Source organism: Eubalaena glacialis, chromosome 15 (assembly GCF_028564815.1).
Source record: "Eubalaena glacialis isolate mEubGla1 chromosome 15, mEubGla1.1.hap2.+ XY, whole genome shotgun sequence".
Taxonomy (NCBI): domain Eukaryota; kingdom Metazoa; phylum Chordata; class Mammalia; order Artiodactyla; family Balaenidae; genus Eubalaena; species Eubalaena glacialis.
In genome coordinates, this window is record NC_083730.1 from 16,753,493 (window position 1) to 16,779,707 (window position 26,215).

At 45.4% G+C, this 26,215-nt stretch overlaps 1 protein-coding gene across 1 annotated transcript in view; it reads right to left on the reverse strand.

Moving 5' to 3' along the window:
* LOC133075100 (O-acyltransferase like protein-like) overlaps positions 1-26,215 on the reverse strand; it is a 65,714-nt gene that overhangs the window by 12,033 nt on the left and 27,466 nt on the right. The window contains 7 exon segments of the mRNA XM_061169226.1: positions 2,308-2,387; positions 3,821-3,986; positions 9,867-9,968; positions 17,413-17,515; positions 18,387-18,575; positions 22,617-22,843; positions 24,143-24,284. Of these exon segments, the coding sequence (XP_061025209.1) occupies positions 2,308-2,387; positions 3,821-3,986; positions 9,867-9,968; positions 17,413-17,515; positions 18,387-18,575; positions 22,617-22,843; positions 24,143-24,284 (1,009 nt within the window).

Below are 26,215 nucleotides of genomic sequence, written 5' to 3' on the forward strand. Positions count from 1 at the left end.
AAGAAGAGGAGATTCGGACACAGATACCCCAGAGGGAAGACCATGTGATGACCCAGGGAGAAGACAGCCATCTACAAGCCAAGGAGAGAGGCCTCAGAAGCAACCAACCCTTTCTCGACTAAACTCCCTGACCAGCAGTCAGGGCATCCTACTGCCAATGCACCTCGGAGGGAGCCAGTAGAGGCTTGCCCTTTCTCCTCGGCCGGGGCTTCAGGACTGGCTGAGCCACGCACCTGCCCACCTGTACCTGCAGGCACCCGCCATGTCTCCAGAGCCCTTCCAGCAGCCATAGCCCATCACAGAGGGCACTGTGCTAGCTCCCATATGTACGATCGCTTTCTCCTCTGGCCCTGATGTGAAGTGTATCATCTCCATCTCATAGACATGATCAATGAAGATAAGAGTCCAGCGACTTACACTGGGTCCCCCAGCTGGTAATTTATCAGTCATGATTTGAACCACATCTTCTGACTCAAGCTCACTATACCAGCAAACCACCTCTGTACCTAGTGGAAGCATGGAACGATGTTTTTTAAGTGGTCAGCCAAAAACTCTTCTACATTTGAAGTTAGGAAGCTTCACGTACTTCAGATATGCATGTAAATAGACAGATCTGCTGTTTTAAAAATTGTTCAATTCTTAGGATACATTAAAATTTGGAGGGACTTCCCTGGCAGTCCAGTGGTTAAGACTCCACACTCCCAATGCAGGGGGCATGGGTTTGATCCCTGGTTGGGGAACTAAGATCCCGCATGCCGTGCAGTGCCACCAAAAAAAAAAAAATTGGATGCATTTTCCTTGCCCAGGATGCTTGAGTCTTTGCATGTGGCTGGAGTGGGCAACATCATGGGTCAGCCTGTGATTTAAATGTCTCCTTGCAAAGGGCATTAACAGGTAATTGTGAAACAGAGCTGGTCAACACATATTTGGAATTCAGCTCCACTGCTAGTAATCAAAGACTTACAAATTAAATGTGAAAAATGAATTTTTCTTACATACCTTAAAATAACAATGTTTGCATTTTGGGTTTTTGTAAAATTATTAATAGTCCATATTGGCAATGGTGTAATTAGATGGCCAGAGGACTGAATATTGATACAACCTTTAAGGAAAGCAATTTGTCATCACACTTCAAAAGCCCAAAAGACTCATGCCTTTTGACCCAGTAATTCTTCTTAAGGATATGCATTCTAGAAATATCAGAGTTGGAGACAAATGGTTACCACGAAAATGTTTATGAGACTGTTATTTATAAAATTGGAAATAATCTAAGTATTTAACACTAGGGGAAGATATAGGTAAACTATAGTTCATTCATGAAATGGAATGTTATACAGACATTAAAAGTATGTTAACTTAAAAAATAAAATAATATAGGAAAATGCTTATATCATAAAACTATTAGAAGAAAGATCTAAAATATATATGCAGAATCCTTTTGTGTATAAAAAACTGTGCAAAATAAAAGATCAGAAGAATAAACATCAAAATATGGATAGCAAAATCACCTCTCCCTAAGTGAGGAAACAGGTCTAAGGTGATTGTTTTTTCTCTTTTTTATCCTAATATTTTCCAATGTTTCTTAAATTGAACATGTATTTTAACAAAAAGAATAATAAATCTTTTAAAATATGGCATGGACAATCCACAAACTATAATTCCCCCATGAATTACTGAGGCCTTAAGAGTTTTTCTAAAACTAACAAAAATTAAGGTGATAAACATCCAACGTGGGGAAGCAGGTACACTGATGCATTGCTTGGGACACTATAAATTACTCCACTCTTTCTGAAGAGTAATCTCACAATATGTAACAAGCACCGCAAAATTGTTCCTACCCTTTGACCTAGTAATTCCACTTGGAAATAACCCCCCAAGGAAATAAATACAGAAGAGGAAAAAGTAGCATGTTCAAAGACATTCGCTGAGGTGCCATTTATAATCATAAAAAATTGGAAACAATCTAGGTGCCCACCATACAAAATGGTATATAAATCCTAAAACTGACAAGTAAGCAGGTCATGTCCAGATGCGGAAATGTTTCTAAGAACAGTGAAATGGAAAAAACTGAGACTAGATGTAACAGACACACTGATTATAACTCTGCAAAAATACAGACTGATTGTGTAGGACAAAGATTAGAGGAGAACTTGGAAGAAGTAAACAGTGGCGGGTTTGGTGTCCACGCTCTTCTGGAAAGTTCGTTTCCTAAATCGTAAAAGCTGCTTTGCCCAGAACTGGATACTCTCTTAACAGTCTTATGAAAGAGGCCACACGGGGAGAAACACTTGTTCCAATTAGACTCACTTTCCGTGGATGAAGAGGATCACCGGGGTCATGAGATGGAACTGAAAGTCATTGGCAAGATACCACGTCCAGCCGTTGCACTGGAAAGAAACCAGCAAAGGTCACTTCTCTCCTTCATGTACCAGCTCTGCTCCACATCGGTTCACCTTCCTGGACCAGGAGGAGGAACTCAGTAGGCGGGTGGGCGAAATTTCCACGGGAATAGAAAGGACTTTGAGTTACAGACATTTCACATACCTCATCTCAGCTAATCGTTATAACAATTCCGGGGGAGTGGATATTATCACCATTTTACAAACTGGAAATTCAGACAACTTTTCTCTCTTGTTGAAAACAACAATAATAGCTAATCTCCCAGGACAGTGGTGGGAACTAAATTCCATCACGTTTCACGGATGTAAGGATTAATTATCCTTATGGTGCGCTGGAGTCAGAGGGTCGATGTCATTCTCTCTTCCTTGCCTTCCTGCCCTCCCGCAACTCCAGGTGGAGAGAATGTGTTCATTTAGAACGGAGGCCTGGCTGCAGGCGAGCTTTTGTGGGAAACCCCAGAGGTCCCACGCATGATTGATGGGAGATCGGCGGCCAAAGCCACCAGGCGGTTACCTGTATTTCTAACTCAATGTGAGGCAATTCCTGCGGGCAGTTCTCTCCAGGGCTTCAGAGATAAAAGGCGCCTTGGCCTCCCCTCCCACGCCCTCGGTCCCAGGGAGACCAGACTTATCCAAGAGAAGTGACAGCTTTCCTTGTCCCACGTATGGCCCAAGCCAGTCTGAATCTGGGAAAACAGCCCAGCCTCTCCTCCTGGACCCCGTCACAGACGTGAGTCCACCTGAAGGCAGTTAGACAGTGATGTGCACCCCGTCGAAGCTGCTGGGCACTTGTGAACTAAAGGCAGCCGTCTGGTTGGCCAGCGGTTATGCAGCCCCGCTGCAGCGATGCTCCTTTCAGCTGTGCTTTCAAGGCGAAAGCAGTGACATGGTTTAATTACAGCTATTTCACTTCCAGTTGCTCCAGGCTCATTAGGAGGAAACTAGGGCTTTAAGGAAGCCAGGACCAATATATACAGACGCTGTTGCTCTGTCAGATCTGGCTGGACATGGGATAGAATTCATTCTGGGGAGGGGGTGGTGCCACGTTCCGTCTCATTACTGGTTCTCTGGGCGGAGGTGAAGAAAGTGTCCTTCCCCCTGGGGCGACATGGACCAGAACGGAACCGTGATGGGGCAGCAGCTGCATCCAGGGCAGGCACCGAGATGGTTGCCCCCCCAGACCCACTCCCCTGCCCCCGCTCCACTTTCACAGCAACTGCCCCGCCAGGGATGGTGCCGTTACTCCCACCCCATCACCAGAGGCGAGTCTTCCCACCCACAGCATCACTACTACTCCAGAGAATATGCCAGAAGAAAGCGGATCAGACTCAGGTTGGCTCTGGGAAAGTTCACCAAACCATGTGAAGGGAGACACCGGATTGCACCTCTCTGCCCTTTCACGGCCAACGACTTAAACTCACCGCATCCTGGACCGACAGGAAGTTATCTAGCAACAGCAAATTCGGCCAGCACGCTTGCTGGCAGTTCTCCAGGTGGAACTCGGGCACTTCCCAGACGGGTCTCCAGGGCACAAGGGAGAACAATCTAACCAAAAAGCACACTGAATACAGGTGAAGAGGCTGCAACCTGGCAGGAAAAAGCTGGGCGAGAGGGTGACTCTCCACAGAGGCTCTGTTCGGTCCCCTGGGTGGGCACATAGCGATGACAGATAAGATGTTCGAAAACAGATTGTACTGCGTGGGCGACCACCTCCCCACACACCCCTCAAACCTGCATACATTTGTGGGTTCAAAAGCTTTTCTTGAACACCTGTCATGTGCTGGCGCAGGTGCTACTTATGCAAAACTACCGTTATTCACTGAGCAAGTCATACGTGTCAGCCACTGTGTTAGGAGTTTTCTAAACCTCAAAATACTCCTGTCAGGTAACTATGACCTCGATTTTACTAATGAGGAAATTATAGCTCACAGAAGTTTGAGTCACTTGCCCCAGATGGTCCAACCACATAGCAGTACTGAGATTTGACATTGTTACATGTTCCTTCCATGAGGCCTCCCTAGACGAAAATCGCTTTCCAGTCTCCCTCTTCTCCTCCCTCCCTTCCTCACTTTATTTCTTCTTTCCTTCCCTCATACACTACCTGCTTCCAAGCAGGATTTGCAGCAGCTACAATGATGATGAATAAGGCACTAGATGTCTAGACCGGGGCTGTTCAATAGAATATAACTGGAGACAAGTCGGCCACTTAGTTAACATCTTCTAGTGGCCACATTTTAAAAAGTCAAAAGTACAATTAATTTTAATAATATACTTTTTTAGCCAATATATTCAAAATATTATCATTTCAACAGATAACCAATATAAAAAAATATTGAGCTATTTTACATTATTTTTCTTTTACTGAGTCTTTGATTAGCCGCACCATGCGGCTTGCGGGATCTCAGTTCCCGGGCCAGGGATTGAACCCAGACCACGGCAGTGAGAGTGCAGAGTCCTAACCACTAGACCACCAGGGAACTCCCTTACCAAGTCTTTAAAAGCCGGTGTGTATTATACATTTGTAGTACATCTCACTGGTCCACCCGTGTCTGGTGGCCCCTATTGGACACCGTGGGAGGCACGTGCAATTCTGGCGTGGATTCTGGGTGGGCCTCCATCAGAGCCCTCTTTTTTTAAAGAACCTATGTAAGACTGCAGGTTTGTGCAACAAGGATAGAGCACGTGGCCCAGCAGCACCTCTGAACATCTCGGAAGGGGCGTCAGGGCCTGGGGTATGACAGACAGGGAGGGCAGGGCTGCTGGAGGAGCAACCCCCCGCAGAGATGGGGGTCAGCACCCTGCCTCTGGTCTGCACCCAGACCCGGACCTGTGGGACTCTTCTCCTCCCCACAGTGGTAACATCCTTCACAGAGAGCGCCAGGTGGGCGGGAGAGTGGTGGGTATTGGGGAACAGAGCTGAAATTGCTGATCAGATTCAGAGAGAAAGGACACCAGCTATGCCAAGATGCAACTTCCCAGATCAGCTCAGGCGACAGCCACAGAGCCCTCACTGGGTCCTGGGTTCTGCCAGATGAGCCACCTGACCACGCTGCTTTGCAGCTGCTCCCACAGGCCCTGGGCTCTCACCTCCCGGCCTCCCTTCCCACCATCTGTCCCCTCCATCTCCCCAGGGAGAGTAAGTCAGCGCCCTGCTCCCCTCTGAACCAGAGTTCAGGTCAGATGTCCTCAGGAGGGAGCAGGGTAGAGGCCAGTGTCCAGCCCCAGGCAGCCTCCTAGCTGGGGCCAGTGGGGGTGGGTGGAGGCTGCTGGGTGGACCGTGCCTGGGGAGGTACAGGGGAAGGAACGTGAAACATGATTTCTAGTTTTGTCTAAATTTTCCACACTGAGAAAATCATATAATTTCTCCCTTTGTTCTTCTATGGAAAAGGGGGCCGATGGTTCCTTAAATTCTTCTAAGAAGGAGGATGATTCCTGCCTCCTAAGATTTTCTGAGAATCAAAGGAGATCAATAAGAAAACTGAAACGTGGGAAGCGTCATATAAATGTACATGCGCTTCATTTTTGTCCGAGCTTGAAGATTTAAAGTCAAAGTGGGTTTTCAAAGATTAAAAAGTGTGATACCAGCCAGTGTCATGGGGGTGTGAGAAGCAGGCCTTCTCGTACCTGGCGGGTGGGAAAGTCCATTGGAAGACATCCATCAGAACATTAGATGCACCAAATTATGGATTCCACTTGTAGGAATTTACCCTGCAGACGTGCCCAGACAACTGCACAAAAATGTATAGACTTTGTATCATCGTCTAAGATTGCAAAAAACTTGGAAATTACCTTCATGCCCATTCATGGGGACCGGTTAAATACGTGATGGATGGGCCACCCACGTGGCGCCATCCCAGGCAACCTTAAAATCAGTGAGGTGAGCCCTTGCATGCAAATAGAGAAATATGCCAGCACTAAATCGTTAAATAAAAAAAACTATGTGCAAAATAATGCTGCATTAAGCGTAATCCTATTCATGGGGACAGGGTAGGGGGTGGGGAAAGTACATGTAAATAATACGTGGAAAATCCCTGCAAGAATGAATTCATAAGAAACTGTTAACACAGGTGTCCTGTGGGAGGTAAGACTGGAAGGGGTGCCTTTATTTTTAGTACATGACCTCTGTTTTAGTTAGACATTATTATCAACAATTTTTTTAATCTACTAAACTAATTTTTAACATGTGGCTCCTAGTTGGAATAATCACACAGCTGTAAGGGTCTGGAGCCTCTACTCTCCTCGTTCCCATGAGATAACATCTGTAAGGGCTTACCCCTAGAAACTGGGTTTTTGCCTTTTCTATAACTTGCAGTAGCCCGCACTTGGGCCCCCCTCTTCTCCCCTCTCCCCAGTCTATTCTCTGCCCTGCAGCCAGAGTGATGCTTGCAAAATGTAAATCTGACCATGCCACTGCCCTACAGGAATCCTCCAAAGGCTTCTGCTCTCAGAATAAATGGAAAGTCCTAAAGACAGCCCACTGGCCCTATAGACCTGGGCCATCACCTGCTCCCCCTCCCCTCCCCTCCCCTCCACCTCTCTGCCCTCATTCCTTCTGTTCTCCAAGACGTTTGCTCCACTTTGGCACCTTTGGGCTCTTTGAGATTCTGCAAACACATCAACCGCAGCTCCCTCCTCAGGACATTTGCTCTTGGCTCCCTTCCGTGGATCCTTCTTTGCTCACGGAATTTTTTTTGCTTAGAATATTCCTTTAATTCCTTCAGGGTTCTCGATAAATGTCACCTTCCCTGACTACCTTTCCAGAGGAAGACCCTCTGTCTTGCTTCCTTCTCCAAATTATCACTTTGTGGCACTTATCATCACCGACCTATTATAAATGGATTTGCATATTGCAACTTAGTGTTGCACATTTGTTTATTTATCTATTGTCTATCTCTAGTCACTAGACTGTAACCCCCATGCCACAGGCACTTGCATGGCTTCTCAACTGCTGAATCCTCAGAGCCTAGAATGGTGCCTGGTACATAGTGGACCCTCAATAAATACAGAAAGAGCGAGTGAGCAAATGATCTTACTTCCACTCTTCTTGAGTTAAAAAGGTAAGTAATAAATCATAATTGAGTAAGAACAGTGAGTCTTGCCATCATGAATGAGAACATCAGAATAGCTAGGAGCATGGCTGCTTTTTCACTGGGTTTACCTTAAAGAGGGTGTTTTAAGGTTGGTGATGCTTCCCTTATTTTTCTTTTGTGTGTGTGTTTATTTTGTTTTGTTTTTGGTGTGTTTGCTTGTTTTATTAGCCACACCACTCGGCTTGTGGGATCTTAGTTCCCCAACCAGGGATTGAACCCGGGCCCTCGGCAGTGAAAGCACAGAGTCCTAACCACTGGACCACCAGGGAATTTTCCTACTTCCCCTATTTTTCAACAAAGTTTTGCCCCGGGTTGGGCTCACTCTCTTCCTGGCTCCCATCTGGCACTCTTCCAGAGCTCCCCATCTCAAGAATTCATTACCATCCTCCATGTCGCTTGAGCTGGAAAATCTGAGTGTCCTTGATTGGCCCTCTCTCCATTCCCACTGCCCATCGCCAGTGCACATCCTGCAACAAGTTACTCACTGGGATCCTCGCCGCCATCTTGCTCCATGAGGCCTCACCACCTCACCCCCCCGCCCTGTGCTCCCTCCGCCCCCCACGACTGCTTTATCTGCCTAGTAAAACACGTCTTGCTCTTCAATCCCCAGCTCCAGGATTTTTCTTCTGAAGCAAGTTTCCCAGGCAGAACCCACCATGCCATTGGATCCCACACCCCAACCCCTAACAACCCGTCTTGGCATTTATCACTAAGAACCCTTGGCCGGCCTGCCAGTCCCTCTCCTCCAGAAGACCACAGGGCAGGACAGGCTACTCAACCCAGTGCCACGTGCCCAAAAGATATTGAAAGAGTAAGCATTCTGTCAAGCGTTCAGAACGAGGACTAGATTTAATAGAGCTTGGGGCATGCGGGATCTTCTGCCGCGGCACTTGGGCTCTTTGTTGTGGCGCGTGGGTTCTCTCAAGTAGTGGCGTGCAGGTTTTTAAAATTTTTTCTCTCTAGAGTTGTGGCGTGCGGGCTCCAGAGCGCGTGGGCTCTGTAGTTTGTGGCACTCAGGCTCTCTCATTGAGCCGTGCGGGCTCAGTAGTTGTGGCGTGTGGGCTTAGTTGCCCTTCAGCATGTGGGATCTTAGTTCCCCGACTAAGGGACCAAACCTGCGACCCCTGCATTGGAAGGCAGATTCTTTACCACCAGACCACCAGGGAAGTCCCTATTTTCATTTTTGGGATGAGAAAACTCAAGCAGAGGAAGGTTGAAACACTTACTCAAGGTCACACAGCTGGTAAATAATTGAGCCAGAATGCAAGCCCAGGCAGACCAGAGTCAGACCTTATCTAGTCCATTTGACAAACTCAGAAGATGGTTTCAATGCTTCCCTTCCTGTTTTGTGACAGTGCAGTGTAACAAGAGAGCCATGGACCCTAAGTAATGAGATCTGGGCTCAGCAACAAACCATGATTTAGAAAGTGTATAAATGAAGGGTTTGGGTTACATGAGTTGAAGTTCCCTTTTCTCCTTAAACTTCTGCTGTCTCATTACATAACTGCCACTCTGCTATCCCATTGGTTCCATATTCTGTCCCAATATTGTATTCCTTTCTGCTCCGACCAACCACACATTAGTTCTGCTTGACAGTGGAATGACCATCATCCCAAGCTTCAAACAGCCCCTCTCCCAGTTGTATCTTATTCTATTTTTATCATTACCATTAGTCTCTTATTTACAGGATCCAACTGCTATTAATTTATATGAGCCATACAAATTCTGTCGAACATAGATTCCATGAGAATCTGACTGTATGTTTATTGAAATGTGCTGTCCATCAGCTGAGGAATAAGGGTGTTTTTGCTGGTTTAATATAGTTCAAATTCTATTAGGACAAATACCATGAATAGGGCTTCCCTGGTGGCACAGTGGTTAAGAATCTGCCTGCCAATGCAGGGAACACCAGAGCCCTGGTCTGGGAAGATCCCACAAGCCACGGAGCAACTAAGCCCATGTGCCACAACTACTGAGCCCGCTTGCCACAACTACTGAAGCCTGCGCACCTAGAGCCTGTGCTCCAAAACAAAGAGAAGCCACTGCAATGAGAAGCCCGCGCACCGCAACGAAGAGCAGCCCCCGCTCGCCACAACTGGAGAAAAGCCCGCATGCAGCGATGAAGACCCAATGCAGTCAAAAATAAATAAATAAATAAATTTAAAATAAAATCTAAAAAAAAAAAAATTACCATGAATACTGGTATCTTCCACTGGCAAAAGCCATTACACCAGCAAGAGCAGCCGTATTTAAGGAAGAAAACTATTTTTCTCAGTTTATTTTTCTTTGAAAAGTCTTTCAAAAGAGGGTTAAAGACTAACAAATAATAAATGATTACACAGCAATAATGAATTAAGAAATTATATAAATAACCTACCTTGTAAGGCGACTGAGAAAGTATCTGAGTATGACTTTAGGGGTTATTCCTTTGTCTGAATTCTGATGCATCTTTAAAAAGGACCTTGCACTTAACCAGCCACTGAAAGAAAGAGAAGAATAGATCACAGGAATGATTTATCAGGGATACAGTTCATGGGTTAATTTGGTTGTCTCTATCAGGACACAGTAAGTTACGCTGCAGTAACAAAACAGAAAACAATAATGGTTTTTTTCTTGTTCATGGTACACGTCCATGGCCAGTCACCTTGGGCTCAGCAACTTCCTCACTATGGGAGGCAGGCTGATGGAGCGGCCACTAGCTGATTGTTCAGCAGTGACCATGGCAGAGGACATAGGACAAGAGCGTTCTGGAGGGCCTCGAGTTAATAAGTAAATGTTCTAGCCCAGACGCGACATGCTTAAGGCTGTTAGCATAATAGTAAGACCAGGTACTACTCATGGGTCAAACCTAGTGATGGAGCCCACCCAACCATCATGGGGCCAGGAAGGGGAATGTTACCAAGTACCTGGAGGGAGGAGAGCCAGAAATACCTGGTGATTGACACTAATAACTACCACATTGGTCTTTTGAAGCAATAACATCAAGGCTTTCCATTTCTGTAGCGTCACATCATTTTCAAAGCACTTTCACTAACGGTGTTGGTTTTGCTTCTCCAGCCATACCAAACCACTCTGCAGTAAATGTTTGTTGAGTGAATGACTGAATAGATGAATAAACAGCCCTGCTAGGCAAAAGGGAAAATATTACCATCCCTGCCTACCTAGTCAGGAAATTGAGACTCAAAGACTAAGTGGGCTGCCCAAGATCCCAGTTAGAATTCTTCTTAACCAACATACCCTGATGACAAATTCGTTACCCAGAACGTTCAGCTAAAGAAACTGAGGCGATGTCTTTGGGTTATAACTTGATGGTAAGCAAGTATGTGAGTGAGCTTCCCAACCTTTTTGTTCCCCAGTTTTGTTGAGATATGATTGACATACAGCACAGTATAAATTTAAGATGTACAGCATAAGGATGTGATTTACATACATCATGGAGCAATGATCACAATAAGTTCAGCGAACATCCATCATCTCATAGAGACACAAAATTAAAGAAATAGAAATAAAATTGTTTTCCTTGCAATGAGAACTCTTAGGATTTCCTCTCTGAACAACTTTCATATAAAACACACAGCCATGCTCATTATGCTTATCATGTTGTACATTACATCCCTGGTACTTATTGGTCTTATTACTGCGAGTTTGTACCTTTTGAGTTTCCCAATCTTTTGACACTTATACCGATGACCCTTGTGGGTGTTTCACTAAAGAACAAATGTGTTGGACTTCCCTGGTGGCGCAGTGGTTAAGAATCCGCCTGCCAATGCAGGGGACACGGGTTCGAGCCCTGGTCCAGGAAGACCCCACATGCCGCGGAGCAACTAAGCCTGTGCACCACAACTACTGAGCCTGTGAGCCACAACTACTGAAGCCCGCATGCCTAGAGCCCGTGCTCCACAACAAGAGAAGCCACCGCAATGAGAAGCCCATGCACCACAACAAAGAGTAACCCCCGCTCGCTGCAAGTAGAGAAAGCCCGCGCACAGCAACGAAGACCCAGTGCAGCCAAAAATAAATAAATAAATTAATTAATTAAAAAAAAAAAGAACAAATGTGTTTCCTCTTGCAAAAGAAGGCTGTGTGTGTGTTGGGCAGGACTTGGAAGGGATCAGGGAGGGTTGGAGAATGCCTTTATTCTCTTCCAACAAGAGTTTCTTTTGAGATGCAGCAAGTTGGATTCACTATAATAGGAACAAAATTTATAGAGACATGTAAAAGAGAGTGCTGAGTTGAGGAAGTAGCACAGCCAATTCTGATTCCAGCCTCCTCTTAATTTCCGGAAAGAATGAATCAGGGTCTCACTCTGTGTGGGGGCATGCACCATCCTAAGTTCACAAAGACAGAACAAAGAGAAAGGCTGGCAGGAAAACAGACTCTGAGCAAGAGAACTCGTTCCAGGAGGCTAAAAAGACCCAGTGACCTAAACAGACCGGGAAAGAATAAAATCCTGCAACACAGATGTATGAAGTCAGCCTGAGAGATAGAAAAGGATTCCAAAACCATCACCAGTGATAATCAGAAATCTTTAGTATTACTATGTAAATACATTAGTGACTTAGTGGTTAAGACATAGATTTGCCATGAAAAAACATTATATTTCAGTTCTGATTCTAACTTCCCTAATTGGGAGGACTTGGGCAAGTTATTTCATCTCTAAACATCAACTTCCTTATCTGTAAAAATGGGCCCGATAGTGCTTCCAACTTTATAGGTTCATTGTGAGATTTGTATGAGATAAAAGATTTTAATCTCTTAGCACAATGGCAATACTACATATCACTGTTAGTAATATTTCCATTGTTTGAATGAAAATTTTATTTAAAAGACGATGTGCACTTTCTAAAGTAATAAAATGAAAATTGGAAGGGGAAAAAGAAAAAACAGTTACTGAGACTGGCAATGAGAAACAGAAGCAAATAGGAATAAAGAAAAAAGAAACGTATGTCTTGGTCTCTTGCACTGTGTCAGGATCTGTTGGCTCCCACTCTCTGCCACTCTCAGCTTTTCACGCCAGGGCTGGCACGGTGGTTCTCAGACGTTAGCAGGCGGCATCATCACCTGGAGGGCTTGTTACAGTCAGAGGGCCTGATTCAGTGGACCTGGGGTGGGGCCCGAGAATCTGCATTCCTGACAAGCTTCCAGATGATGCTGGAAGAGACCATATTCTGAGAAGCACTGATAAAAGCAAGCACTCCCTGGGCCCCAGACTGAGCCCAGGGTCAGGTATGTCATCTCTATAATAAAAAGGGTGGGGCTTCCCTGGTGGCGCAGTGGTTGAGAATCTGCCTGCCAGTGCAGGGGACACGGGTTCGAGCCCTGGTCTGGGAAGATCCCACATGCCGCGGAGCAACTGGGCCCGTGAGCCACAACTATTGAGCCTGCGCGTCTGGAGCCTGTTCTCCGTAACAACAGAGGCCGCGATAGTGAGAGGCCCGCACACCGCGATGAAGAGTGGCCCCTGCTCGCCGCAACTAGAGAAAGCCCTCGCACAGAAACGAAGACCCAACACAGCAAAAATAAATAAATAAATAAATTTATAATGTTCCTACCAAAATTCTAAAAAAAAAAAAAAAAGGGTGCTTATTTGTAGTTTTCTTGGACATCTGAAATCTCTGTAGCCTTGGCCTGTGTTTTGGATAACTCCGGGCTGACCCAATGGCTCTCTGTTGTCTCTGATTCCCACCGATGGCCCTGGGATGACCAGTGGCCTTTTGTGCCCTTCATTCTTCCCTCCTAGTGGCAAGTCTCCAGCTTGAGTTTTGCTTTGGTTCCAGCCATCCTGATCTGTCCTTGCCAGCTCCCCTCCCCGGGCTTGGAGCTCTGCCAACCAGCCCTAGCCAGCCAAAGGCATCTTTTTCTTGTTCTTACTAGTCTCCTTGCAGGGAACAGAGTTCTGGTCTTTGAACTGCTGTCCCCTGGGTGGACCTCCCCACCCTCCAGAGCCTCCCACCCTGCACTTGGACTTCAACTGCCTGGTTAGACCCAGCTATGCCCTCTTGGAATGTCTGGTGCCCAGTGGTTCCCACATCATGGCCTTGTTCAGTGCAGATGGTAGACTCTGACCCTTGCCTGTCTGGGCTACTCTCTGTTGTCACTCTGGCCACCTCCGAGCATGAGCTGCTGCCCTAGTGGTCAGGTCTCAGCTCATTCTGTACCCTACTTCCTCTGCATTACCCCCAAGAACCTACCACGCCAGAGTCATAAAACAATTCAGAAGTCATTTCGACAACTACTTATTGAGCAGTACTATAAGCCTAGCGCTGCTTTAGGCGCTGATGACAGCAGTACCCAAAACAGAGAAAAATCCTGCCTTCTATTCCAGTGGAGAGAGACAGAAAATAAACATATAAATATATAAATAAAGTGGCATCTATAGTCTGTTAGATAAAGAAAAACGATAAATCAGGACACATGAAGTCTTACATGTGGAATCTAAAAAAATGCAACAAACTGGTGAATATAACAGAAAAGAAGCAGACTCACAGATAGAGAGAACAAACTAGTGGTTACCAGTGGGGAGAGAGGGGAGGGGCAAAATGGGGTGGGGAAGGGTGGTACAAACTACTGGGTGTAAGACAGGCTCAAGGGTGTACTATACAACACAAGGAATATAGCCAATATTTTGTAATAACTGTAAATGGAAAGTCACCTTTAAAAACTGTATAAACATTTTTGGGACTTCCCTGGTGGTGCAGTGGTTAAGAATCCGCCTGCCAATGCAGGGGACACAGGTTCGATCCCTGGTCCGGGAAGATCCCACATGCCGCAGAGCAACTAAGCCCGTGCGCCACAACTACTGAAGCCCGTGCACCTAGAGCCCGTGCTCTGCAACAAGAGAAGCCACCACAATGAGAAGCCTGCGCACCGCAACGAAGAGCAGCCCCCGCTCGCCGCAACTAGAGAAAGCCCGCGCCCAGCAACGAAGACCCAACACAGCCAAAAATAAATTAAATAAAGAAATAAATTTATTTAAAAAATTGTATAAACATTTTTAAAAATTAAAAATATATATAAAATAAAATAAATAAAGAGGACAAGGAAGGCCTGCTGTGAAGGTGACATCTGAGTAAACACCTGAAGGAGGAGAGGGAGCAAGCCACCAGGATAGCAGAAAAGTAAGTGCTGCAGAAAATGGACGGTTATTTGTAACCCCTGTTTGGGAGCTAGTTCTCACCTAATCCAGTGGCTCATACACTTTGTAATGTCATGAACTTGTAAAAAAAATTTTTTTAATGAGGCACGATCAGAAGATGGCTCTGTTGTTTGGCCAACACCAAGCTCTCCAGCACCCATCAGTATGTGCCTTCCTTTTCGGCCATTGCCAGCATCCTACATAGACATGTCCTTGAATCGCCTCTCTTTAATGACCTCTCTGATCCCCACTAACCATCTCGCTCCACTCCCCAGTCAGTGACTCCACATCCTTCCATCCTCGCCCCGATCCAGCCAGGCTTCCTTTTCCATCGTTCCACGGAGGCACTGTGGACAAGGTCACCAGGAGACCTTCATGCTGCCAAAGGCAAAGATCACTTCTTGGCATATTCAACTCCCCCAGCGTGAGCCCCGTAGACCACACCCTTCCTTCTTGAACTGCTCTCTTCTCTTGGTTTCCTGGTCCCTGAGGTGTCTTACTTGTCCTCCCATTTCACAGGTCCCTCATTCTCAGACTCCTCTGGGGATCCTCCCCTTTTTCCCAGCTTCTACAGATTGGGACACCAGAGGTCCTAGGATTCAGTGCCAAGGCTTTAAATGCTGCATGGATCCCAAGGACTCCAAGATTTCCATCTCCAACCTTGACATTTCCACTGATCTCCAGACTTACACAGCGAACTGCTTACTTACCATCTCTACATGGATGTCTAAAAGGTCTCTTTATCTTAACTTGTCCAAAAGAGAAAGCTTGATTTTCCCCTCCAAACCCTGCTTCTCCAGTGTTCTCTGTCTCAATGAATACCATCACCACCTACTCAGTTACCAAAGCGAAAAGCAGAAATCGTCCTCAATGCTTCTCTTTTTCTCACACTTCACATCCAATCCATCAACAGGTCCTAACATTTCCGCCTCTAAGACATATCTTGAACATGACCTTGTCTCTCTATTCTAACCACCACCACTGCAGTCCAAGCCTTATCATTTTTCATCTGAAATATGGCAAAAGTCACCTGATCAACCTCCCTGCTTCTGTTCTTGACCTTCTTAGGTCTATTATTAACACAGGAGCCAGAGGGATTGTTCTTAAAATGTCAGATCATATCACTTTCCAAATTAAAGCAATCCAGCAACTCCCCAGTCCGCCAGGACCCATATCCAAGCTCCTTAGTGCTGCTGCAAGGTCCTACACAGTCCAGCCCTGCCTGTCTCTCCTGTCTTCATCTCCTCCACCTTCACCATGCTTCAGCCTTCCTTCTCTCCTTTAACAAGGCTCTCCCTCTCTTGCTTTAGACTTTGGTACTAGTTGCTTCCTCTGCCTGAAACTATCCCATCCTGATTTTCCCATGGCCAGCTCCTTCTTGCTATTTGGGTCTCAGATCAAATAGCCTCTCATCAGACAAGCCTTCTCTGACCTAGTCTAAACAGCTACAACCCCCTGTTCTATTTCTTTCCTGATGTTTATTACTATCAGGTTGTTTCTTGTTTATTTATTTGTTTATTGCCAATCATGCACACACACACACACACACGACATAAACAGAGGCCCCATGAGAAGCCCTTGTTTGTTTTACCCATTGATGTATCCTCAGGACCTAGAACAATGCCTGGCAAATAGGCATTCAATAGAGCATGGTTGGATGGATGAATGCTTAGCATTTAATAAAAATAGCTGCCATCTACCAGCACCATCTCCCTACGAAGGAAGGGATATTTAACCCAAAAGAGGTAGAGGCAGGCCAGCACAGTGGCTAGAACACAGACTCTGGAGTCAGATTGCCTGGGTTTAGACGATGGGTCCACCAGGACTATCCTCTTCAGTCTCTATCTTCTTATCTTTAAAATGGAGATTTTGTGGTCTAGCCATACAAGGAATATTACTCACCCATTAAAAAGGAGTGAAGTACTACACTTGTGCAACAACACAGGTGAACTTCAAAAGCATCATGCTAAGTGAAAGAAGCCAGGCACAAAAGGCTACATATCGTGTGATCCATTTATATGAAATACCTAGAACAGGTAAATCCTCAGACACAGACAGCAGATTTCTAAAAACTGGAGGTAGGGGGCACTGGGGAGAAACTGCTTAATGGGTATGAGGTTTCCTTTGGGGATGATGAAAATAGATAGAAGTGGTGGTTGTACAACATTGTAAACGTACTAAATGCCACTGAATCATTCACTTTAAGTGGTTAATTTTATGTGATGTGAATTTCACTTCAACCAGAAAAAGAACGAAAAAACTGGGGATTTTATTATAACAGTTGTCCCTACTGTATAGGAACATTATGAGGATTGAATGAGGTAATGCTGCAAAGGACTTAACACAGTGCCTTACATTTATCAAACATTTAAGAAAATCTACCTCTTAGTAGTTAATTTAAATAAATATAGCTTTATGTAATATCACATCATTTTCTTATTTCTTTACATTTCACTGTAGTGAGAACTGACAACTTGATCATGAATTTGCATCATACCATGAGCCAGAATTTGAGAACCACTGAAATAAACAGTTTTGATAAATAAAATCACCTTTTGTAAAAGGCCCATTTTAGAGAGCCATCCTAAATCATTTAATAAACTGAAGATATGAAAGAGAGGAACTGGTGACAACAGTACTGTCCAGAGACGCACAGAAGCAAAGGCCAAGGTGAGTCAACGTGAGCCATTCAATTTTTCTCACTAAAGTGAGAATAGCCACACATCCGCATCCACACATCCCCGAACAAGCAGCCACAAGCACAACAGCAGAGAAAACACCATATTACCTGATCAGGAAAAATGTGTCAACGCCAAGATAGAATGGGCCACTCTGAGAATAAAGATACAATGGATTTTTAAGCACTCTGGCTTTCCATTCAAGCACATTATCTGTAACAGACATAAAAAGCAATATCTTTTTATCTAACAGAAGAAAATCACGTGACTTATCTTGTCAGAAAAAGTAAGAAGAACACCTTTAGCTTTCAGTTGTATTGAGAGGGTTTTATGCATCCCCGTAATTCACTTAAGAGGAGAACTTGGATTGGGAATAAGAGATGGTGAAAAACAAACAAACAACAACAACAAATACTTCAATCAACTATACTCCAGTATAAAATAAAAAGTTAAAAGAAAAAAAAGAGAGATGGTGGCTGAGGTAGCTAATCGTAACCAGGGCTTAGTGCTCCTTTGTGCCTCTACAGGGCCAGCAGCGCCCTTGGGGCTATAGCAGCATCACCTGTCCCTCATGGTTCAGATCTCCTGGGAGGATCTTCAAACTACCCCGGGCTGGCCCCTCCCCTCAATTCTGATATGTGTGTTTGGTCCCCACTTAGAGAGTTCCACTCTGTTGATGGGAGTGCGTCAGGAGTACAGCAACAGAAAGAAGGTCGAGAAACACTGATTTCATATTGTGCACAATATTTATTTATATTTGCCGATTTTTCCAGGAGAGAAGAAAAAAGTTTCTGGATTCATTAATCATGACGAGAGGGAACCCGGCTCTTTGGACGACGAAAATACAATACTCAGCTATCACTATTCACCTGGTAATCAGGTGCCTGATTTACACCCAAGAGGAGGTAAAACAACCACTGGACGCTGGCCTGGAAAACTCATTTATGGGAAGTCATGGCTCTGTCTCTAAAACAGAAGGAAGGCTGCTCGCGTGGAAGGCTGCAGCCTCCCGTCCTAGGGCCCAACGTGACCCCCCTACACAAAAGCTCCTCTCTTCCTCGACGGCTCGTAAAGATTGCTCAGCCTTCCACATCCAAAGACAGCCATGCGGTCATCTGACCGGTGTGCCCAGACATGATCCAGAGGAGGCTCAATACTCAGAGGCCGTTCAGGGCAGAGCACGTGCTTCCCGGCATCTTTGTGGTCCAGAGGGCTGGCACATTCTTCTGCCAAGAAAAGCATTTCAGAGCACAGTCCATGGCTCCTAGAAATCCTGGGCGGGAGCAAAGGTGTTACTGTCCACGCTGAAAGCCAGACCAGTCCACACGCCGCCCCCCAGACAAGAGGCAAAAGACACAAACCAGTGATCCTGGCCGCCACACGGACGCTCCCTCCCTGTGACCCTGGAAAGCTCAACTCGGTTCTCCGTGGTCCCCTCTTGATCTATCTGTGGACCTTTGGACTTGGTCTCCCTCCCCTATGAACCTTGACTTTCCCTAACAGTCTTGACCTGAGGTTGGTGACCCCACTGTCCCGTACAGAATACGCTCCCCAAGCTCAGTCCCCAAGAATGCCAACGCCTGCCACCCCCCGACCCAGTCCTGTTTTACAAAGGGTTGGGGCAAGGGAGATTTAGACATCATTAAGAAATCACATGCTCCATAAGGCCAGCATGTCACTTGAAATGGCATCCTTAGTGCTTTCCCAAGAATGAATCACTTGCCAGCAACATCCCTGCCTGTCACGGTATGAAAACATGCGGCCGGTGGAGAAGCAGCTAAGGGTGCAGACCTTACAGTTAGTTGGACACTCCTGGCTCTGAATCTAGCTGTCACGTATTAGCTGTGTGACCTCTGGCAAGTGAATTAACCTCTCTGGCCTAAATTTCCACATCTGCAAAATGGGAATCAAAGTAGATCTTATAATCATGGGATTATTGTGAAGAACAAATAAGATAGTGTCATAGCTACTACCACTCACTCTTTTAAGCCCTATTGCTTTAAGAATGGTGAATCCCTTCTACTTGATGTATTCCCTTTAATTTAAAACAAATTTGATCTGGCTCATCCTGAGAGCCGATTAAGTGTCTGGAATTGTGAAACGGGAGCCTCCAAAACTCAAGCCGGCTCCAAGAGACTCATTTCTTCTCCAGGACATAGCCGGGTGCCTTAAACATTGTGGGCAGAAGAAGTCCTTGCAGAATTGAAACTTATTCACAATCGAGATCTGGCTTATAACTAAGCTCTGGAAATCTAAATCCATTTCTTAAATGGAAGAGCGTAATTAACTAGCATTTTGAGGTGCCAGCTGTAAAGATGAGTTTTTCCATGGGCGTCGCTCTCAAATGTGCTTGCCTGAAGGCACGAAGCGCACCCTTCCATTTAGAAGAATTTTCTCTCCCCAAGAATTGGCATTGTCACAGCACAACCAGACAACCAGCAGTGTCCTACCCCTCGTATCCCCGGCTCCCCTCGGTTCCCCGAGAAGCCACAAACTGCAAAACAGAGTCACGGGACCTGGCTTCGCCCAGTTCTGCCAATTCCTTTACCTCTCTCCTCGCTTTTAAACCGAGCACGTTTTTGGCAGGGCTGTTGTGAGGATTCAAGAACAATATTTGTCAAATATCTGGTCCAATGCCTAACTTGGCAAGCAAGAACTGAATACATTTTGCTATCATTATTATTGTTTTTCATCTAAGTTCTACTTGCGGGTGAACTTAACTAGCAGTAGCTATCAGGTCGTCTGAAAACAACTGGCCTATAGAAAAGGCAGCCTCTCTGAGCCCCATTTCGCTCATTTGTAAATGGAAAGTATCATAAACCACGGGAGCACAGAGAGCATCAGGTGAAACAATGCATGTGGTTCCCTAAGTGCGGGTCCCTAGACCAGAAGCTTCAGCACCCCCTGGGAACTTGTTAGAAATGCACAGTCCCAGGCTCCACCCCAGACCTACTGACTCAGAATCTGAGGGGACAGGGCCTGGGAATCTGTGTGGTGGCAAGCCCTCCAGGCGATTCTAGTGCTCACCCAAGTTTGAGAAACATGGGTGTGACAGTGCTTCGAATTTCTGGATTTTCTCAGTGATTGTTACTGTGAGCCCACTATAAGCAACAGACCACAGAGTAAGAGCCCTGGGGCCGAAATCCATAGCTATTTACTTCATGAAGACGTCCTCAAACGTTCGCTGGTATTTTTCTCATCTAAATAGTAAACAACAGGCTCACGTAACAGGAAACCATTCTAAGCAAATGCAATGATTATTTGGAGTATAAAGAACTAGGAATCCGAAATACCCTATTTGGCTCTAAACATCTAGAAGACACGTGGTCTTATGTTGATTTGACTTCCTGGTGAGTATAAAAGTGGAGAGAAAAAAGTGCTGAACCTAAGGGTCTCTCCATCTTGATTATTTCCAAACATTCAGGAATGTGATATTTTACTCTGATGGTATTAAATACAAAAAAAAAAAAAATTGCTATAGCAATGGAACACAGAAACCCCCCATTTTGAGACCACAGTTAAATGTAGCTGCTGAAAAAAGTTAACACAACCTTAGTGTCCTGATCAGGGAGAGCCTTATTTTGGGTGAAGAACCTAAAGTTTCAGGGGCTGATTCCTAGAACCATACCAGGTGTGTCTGCCTGTGATCTGGTCTTAAAATGCAGGCTCTGTGGGTTAGCCTTTCATCCGATGATAAGCAATGGTGAATTTTGGTGACTGTAGGCTCACCCTCAAGCTGACAATTAGAAGCATGTGACAGGTCCCTGGAACCCAGTTGACCTCAGCAAGGTCAGTCTAGTAAGAGGTCTTGACCAATTAAAGCCCCTACCCATTCCTCCCTCTACTGGTTTAACTGGGAGAACAAGGAAAAGAGGAACGAATTAGGAGGAGGTGAGGACACATTATCTCATTGAATTCCTTCAACAAATCCCATTAAATGTCCCCATTTGACACATGTGGAAACTGAGGTTCCTAGAGGTCAAACAACCTGACCAAGGGCAGAGTTAGAAACCAAGGCAGGTTTGCCTGGGGTTTGCTAAGCATATGCTCTTTCTGCCAAGCCCACCCTGGAACCTTCTAGATGGCAGCCAGGGAGCAGAGAGAGTTCTTGGACCACGTGAGGTGAGAAATAATGGAGAGGTCTGAGGCTTGGGGGAGGCCATCAAAACTGTCCTCAACATCTGACAGGGCTGTAATAGAAACAAGAGAGTAAGCAGATTTATTTTCTGAGACCCCAGAGGGCAAAAACCAGGGCCCAAGAGTAGAAATTATAGGGCAGCAGGGGGATTGCCGCCGTGCAGAAGCCTGACAATGAAACTTCCCATCACGATGAGTTCTGAGGGCTTCTGATTTGGGAAGGAGGTTGCACAGGGACCTCTAAGCCTTCTCAGTGCTTATATTTTATCATCTTTATACAAACATGCTTTTGCTGTTTTTCTCATTGTTGGGGTTTTTTGGTGATGCTGCTGCTATTTTTGTTTTTGCCTGAAGATCCAAATAGGATCTGATAAAGTCATCACTGTGCCTTCCACACTGGATGCATTCCCTGCAGCTACTTGAGCACATATTCATATTCTTCTGGTCCAGTCGTTGAAATTTTGTTTTGTTTTTTTCCCTCTCATTGGAGTAAAGGAAGGACAATCGCGTGGACCTCAGAGGCTCTGCCAAAAGTTATTCCACATCTTCTAAAAATACTTGCATGTGAGGCTATTCTTGTTTCAGAATGTGTGTGTGTGTGTGTGTGTGTGTATTTGCCTCGCCATACGGGCAGGTGGAAATAAAGGTAACACTCTTGATTTTTAACTAAAATACAACCTGCTGTGACTTATCCCTACCCAGCCTGTCACTACACTGTGCCAGGTTGTCTATTTCCATTGTAATCCCCTCATGTTTTTTGCACACTCACTCCCCTGGCTTCAGCTTATATGTAAATCATTTACCTCAGGAATGCCAGGAAGGTTCTGTGAGTCATCTGTGTAGCTGTGACACTGAAAATAGACATCGTGCTCATGGGATGGTCCCTTAGAGGATTACCATAGTGCAACCCAATCTCTGTTCTGACCTAGACTTTGAGTTGCACAAAAACACACTGGATAATTGTACCTAAGAAAGAAAGCAGCATTTTCAGCGACCTCGCCTGAACACACTGATGGTAAACAAAGACTGAACTGCGAAGAGCAGAGACCCAACCTTCACTCCAGCTTTTAGAAGCTCTCGGGCATCACTAGACCCCAGCTCTGCAGGGATTATTTTCTAATAGCGTCGTCATCTAAGTCACCTCTCATGAGCGGCCTTGGTTTGTTAAAATACCTACTTTTCCCTCTGCTCGGGGTTCCTGACAGTGAAGGATGGGCAAGGCAATCAGTCCGCTGGATTCTGTTTCTTTGCTCACTCCTCACCCACTCTCTCAAAGGCAGACTCCCGTAAGTGGCCGGATGCGCTCCAGGTGTGGGAGATGCCTTGCGGTCTGACCTCCACCCGGTGGCTGCCACGTAGACAGTTCCAGCCAGAGGAAGGGTGAGGCCCAGCAAGGTGAGGAACCTGCAGGGAGATGACACACATGTGACCAAGCCTGACCTCACCCCAGCACCACAGTAAGATGCAGAGAAAACAGCCCAGGGGAAAAAAACCCTCTCCAACCCCCTACTGAAATGTAGGCAAACATTAACAGGTTTAAGGGTTAGGAGTGGCTTTCTAAGAAAAAATAGTGAAAGAAATTACAAAGTCAAAGATGAATGGATTCCACTAAAGTCCTTATTATAATTGTAAAAAAAAAAAAAAAATCATAACAAACAAGCAACCAACGTATTGAGGAAGAGATTTGCAGCTGATGTGACTTAAGGAGTCATATCCTTCATCTGTAGAATGAACTTTAAAAAATCAGTAGGAACCCAACTAACACAGACATAGAAAAGGGAGTGAAGAGTATGAATAGCAGGTAAACTTAGAAAGAAAAACTCTTATTACCAATTTTTTAAAAATGTAAATTAAACCAATTTATGAATCTATCAAATTGGCACTAGTTTTCATAAAGGAAGCTTTTGAGGCTGGTAGCAGGGTGATGAAACAGACATGGGCATCTCCTACTGGGGGCAGAATAACGAGGTTTTCAGGAAAGCACCTTATAAAAGATCCAACCTCTGGGCCAGCAAGCCTACTGCCATTAGTTTGTCCTAAGAAACAATGTCAGATGCAACTAAGACTTAACAGGCAAGTTTGCTGAGGTGTTTGGGGGAGAAGCAATGCCTCAAATAAGAGAAATTCATCTTCAGTGGTCACATGACAGGAACAGGAATATTTGGGGATGGAATACATTTCTCAGTGATCCCAAAAGCCCATCACATTTGGGTGTGGCCGGCTCCCTCCGGAACACGTTTGAATTTTCTTGTTTAAAGTAAATGGTGGACTTCCCTGGTGGCACAGTGGTTAAGAATCTGCCTGCCAATGCAGGGGACACAGGTTCGAGCCCTGCTCCGGGAAGATCCCACATGCCGCAGAGCAACTAAGCCCATGAGCCACAACTACTGAAGCCCGCACGCCTATAGCCCGTGCTCTGCAACAAGAGAAGCCACTGCAATGAGAAGCCCGCGCACTGCAATGAAGAGTAGCCCCCGCTTGCCGCATCTAGAAAAAGCCCGTGCACAACAACGAAGACCCAGCTCAGCCAAAATAAATAAATTAATTAATTAAATTAAAATTCACCTTTAAAATAAAGTAAATGGTGATCAGACATCATTCAATGAATGAAAATGAAATGGCCAAGTATAGCTAGTGAGCAAAAGTTGATACAACAGTCCAACGTGCACATCCCAACCCGGTACCTGAGATGCCTATACTCACAGACACATGGCAACAAACATGTCCAGGGGGAATAATCCAGAAGCACATCTGGCCATACCCCCACCAGATGAAGAGAAGGAATTTATTGTAAAGAGAGGGAGAGAAGGAGCCAAAAATGAAGCATTTCTGAATCTTAAAATATCTACCAAGAAGGAAAAAAAAGATTGCATTAGTAACACTTTACTTTGCAATAAATACTTGATGCTTTTCCAAGAGCTTTCATATTTATTATTTCAAAATCAAACTTTGACATTAAAAATGGCAGCTGGCTTTTAATATATCTGATTTACACATGGGGAAATTAGAGCTCTAAGGTGCGGAAACTCACAGAACTAGGAACTCTTAGCCCAGCTGGAGGTGGATCACAGGTCTCCTGTATCCTCAGCCTGCCCAGGCTCTGCATCTTTTCCCAGCACTCAGAACTGGGAATGGCAATCCACAAAGGCCTCATTGCTGGCTCAAATCATTCTGTGAGCAGGTCTCCACAAGAGAGATATATGCGACATGAGATGGAAAAATAGGATGGAAGCCACAAGCTGGGGAAAGGTGCTGCCTGATATTGAAGATAAGAGGCACCAACTTAGGACACAGTTAATTAGTCACCATGAGAAATAGTTTGTAAAGATATAAGTGGTAAGACTAGGGAGCAGAGGTCTCAAGCTTTAGCGTGCTTCAGAACTACCTGAAGGGCCTGGTAAATAGACCGCTTCCCGCCTCCCCTCCCTGCAAGCTCTGATCCAGTAGGTCTGGAGTGGGGCCTGAGAATTTGCATTTCTAACAAGTTTCCAGGTGTTCCTGCTGCTAATTGGGGTGCACACTTTACCAGACCAGGGGACTTCCAAAATCTCAGCAAAGGATGGGGGGCACAGCGTGGTCTAATAAAATAGCAACACTGGTTATAAATAACAAAAAACACTGCTGTTTATTAAATGCCCACTTGCTACGAGGCAGGTCTTGCTCATTATTTCTACTTTGTCAACATCCCTATAAGAAGCTATTATTTACCTTATTTTACAGACAAGGAAAATTCTCCTCAGACAAGTTTATGAATTTGAGCGTAGTGGTTAAGAATACAGGATCTGCAGTTTGGGAGCTTGCATCCACCCCTGACAATCTGACCATGGGTGAGTTAGTTTAATTGCCCTGTGCCTCAGTTTCCCCCTTGGTAAAATGGAGATACCTACTTCACAGGGTTGTTATGAAAATGAAATGTAGCGAGAACGCTAAAGCACTTAGAAAGTACCTGGCCTTGAGTAAGAGCTCAGTAAATGTTGGTTGTCTTTATTATGATTGCTGCTGAGTAGCAGGGCCAGAACTCGCCCCAGGTCTGTACGAACTTGAAGGACGTGGTCTTTTTATCCCCTCAAGCTACCTCATCTCACCACACTACTAGACTCGCATTCAGGAGTTTTGGGTTCAAGCCACCTTGCTGTGTGACTCTGGGCAAGTCACTTCAGCCCTCTGGGTCTCATTTTCTCATGTATGGAATGAGGAAGGGTGGGTTGGACACAATATATTCTCATGTCCCTTCCACCTCCAGCACCCACTGTTCCCATGAGTGTGACCAGAGGGTTTCTGAAATGTCCAAATAGGCCACTAAAAGGTTAAAAATGTGTGATTCCTGTGAGTCTTATTGAGACAAGAAGCAGGAGTTGTTGGTGGGTCCTCAGCGCTGGCCAAGAGTGAGGGGGTTCCATCAGGGGATCCCTACGAGGGACACAGCAGCAGAATTCCTTTATCCAATTCCAATCGCTTTGAATTGATGTGCCCCGAGCTACGTCCTGGTAGTATTCAATATTTTAATTTCCCCAATAAACTCTCACCCTGAAAAAAAAGTGTACTGACAAGCTGACAAGTCTGTTCCCCTTTGAAGTTCTATTCTAATTTTAAAAGAATCAACTGGAGTTTTGTTTTTTCAGTGAACCACTCAAGAGCCTCTGGCCGGCTGATCAGGACCCCAGCCTGCGGACCCTGGATGAACTGAGAAAACCAGCTTCTTTGGCCTGCAAAGCAAAGCCCGGGCTCCCTCCCCCTCCTCCCTGCAGACACCTTCTGCGGACATCCTGCGAAGCC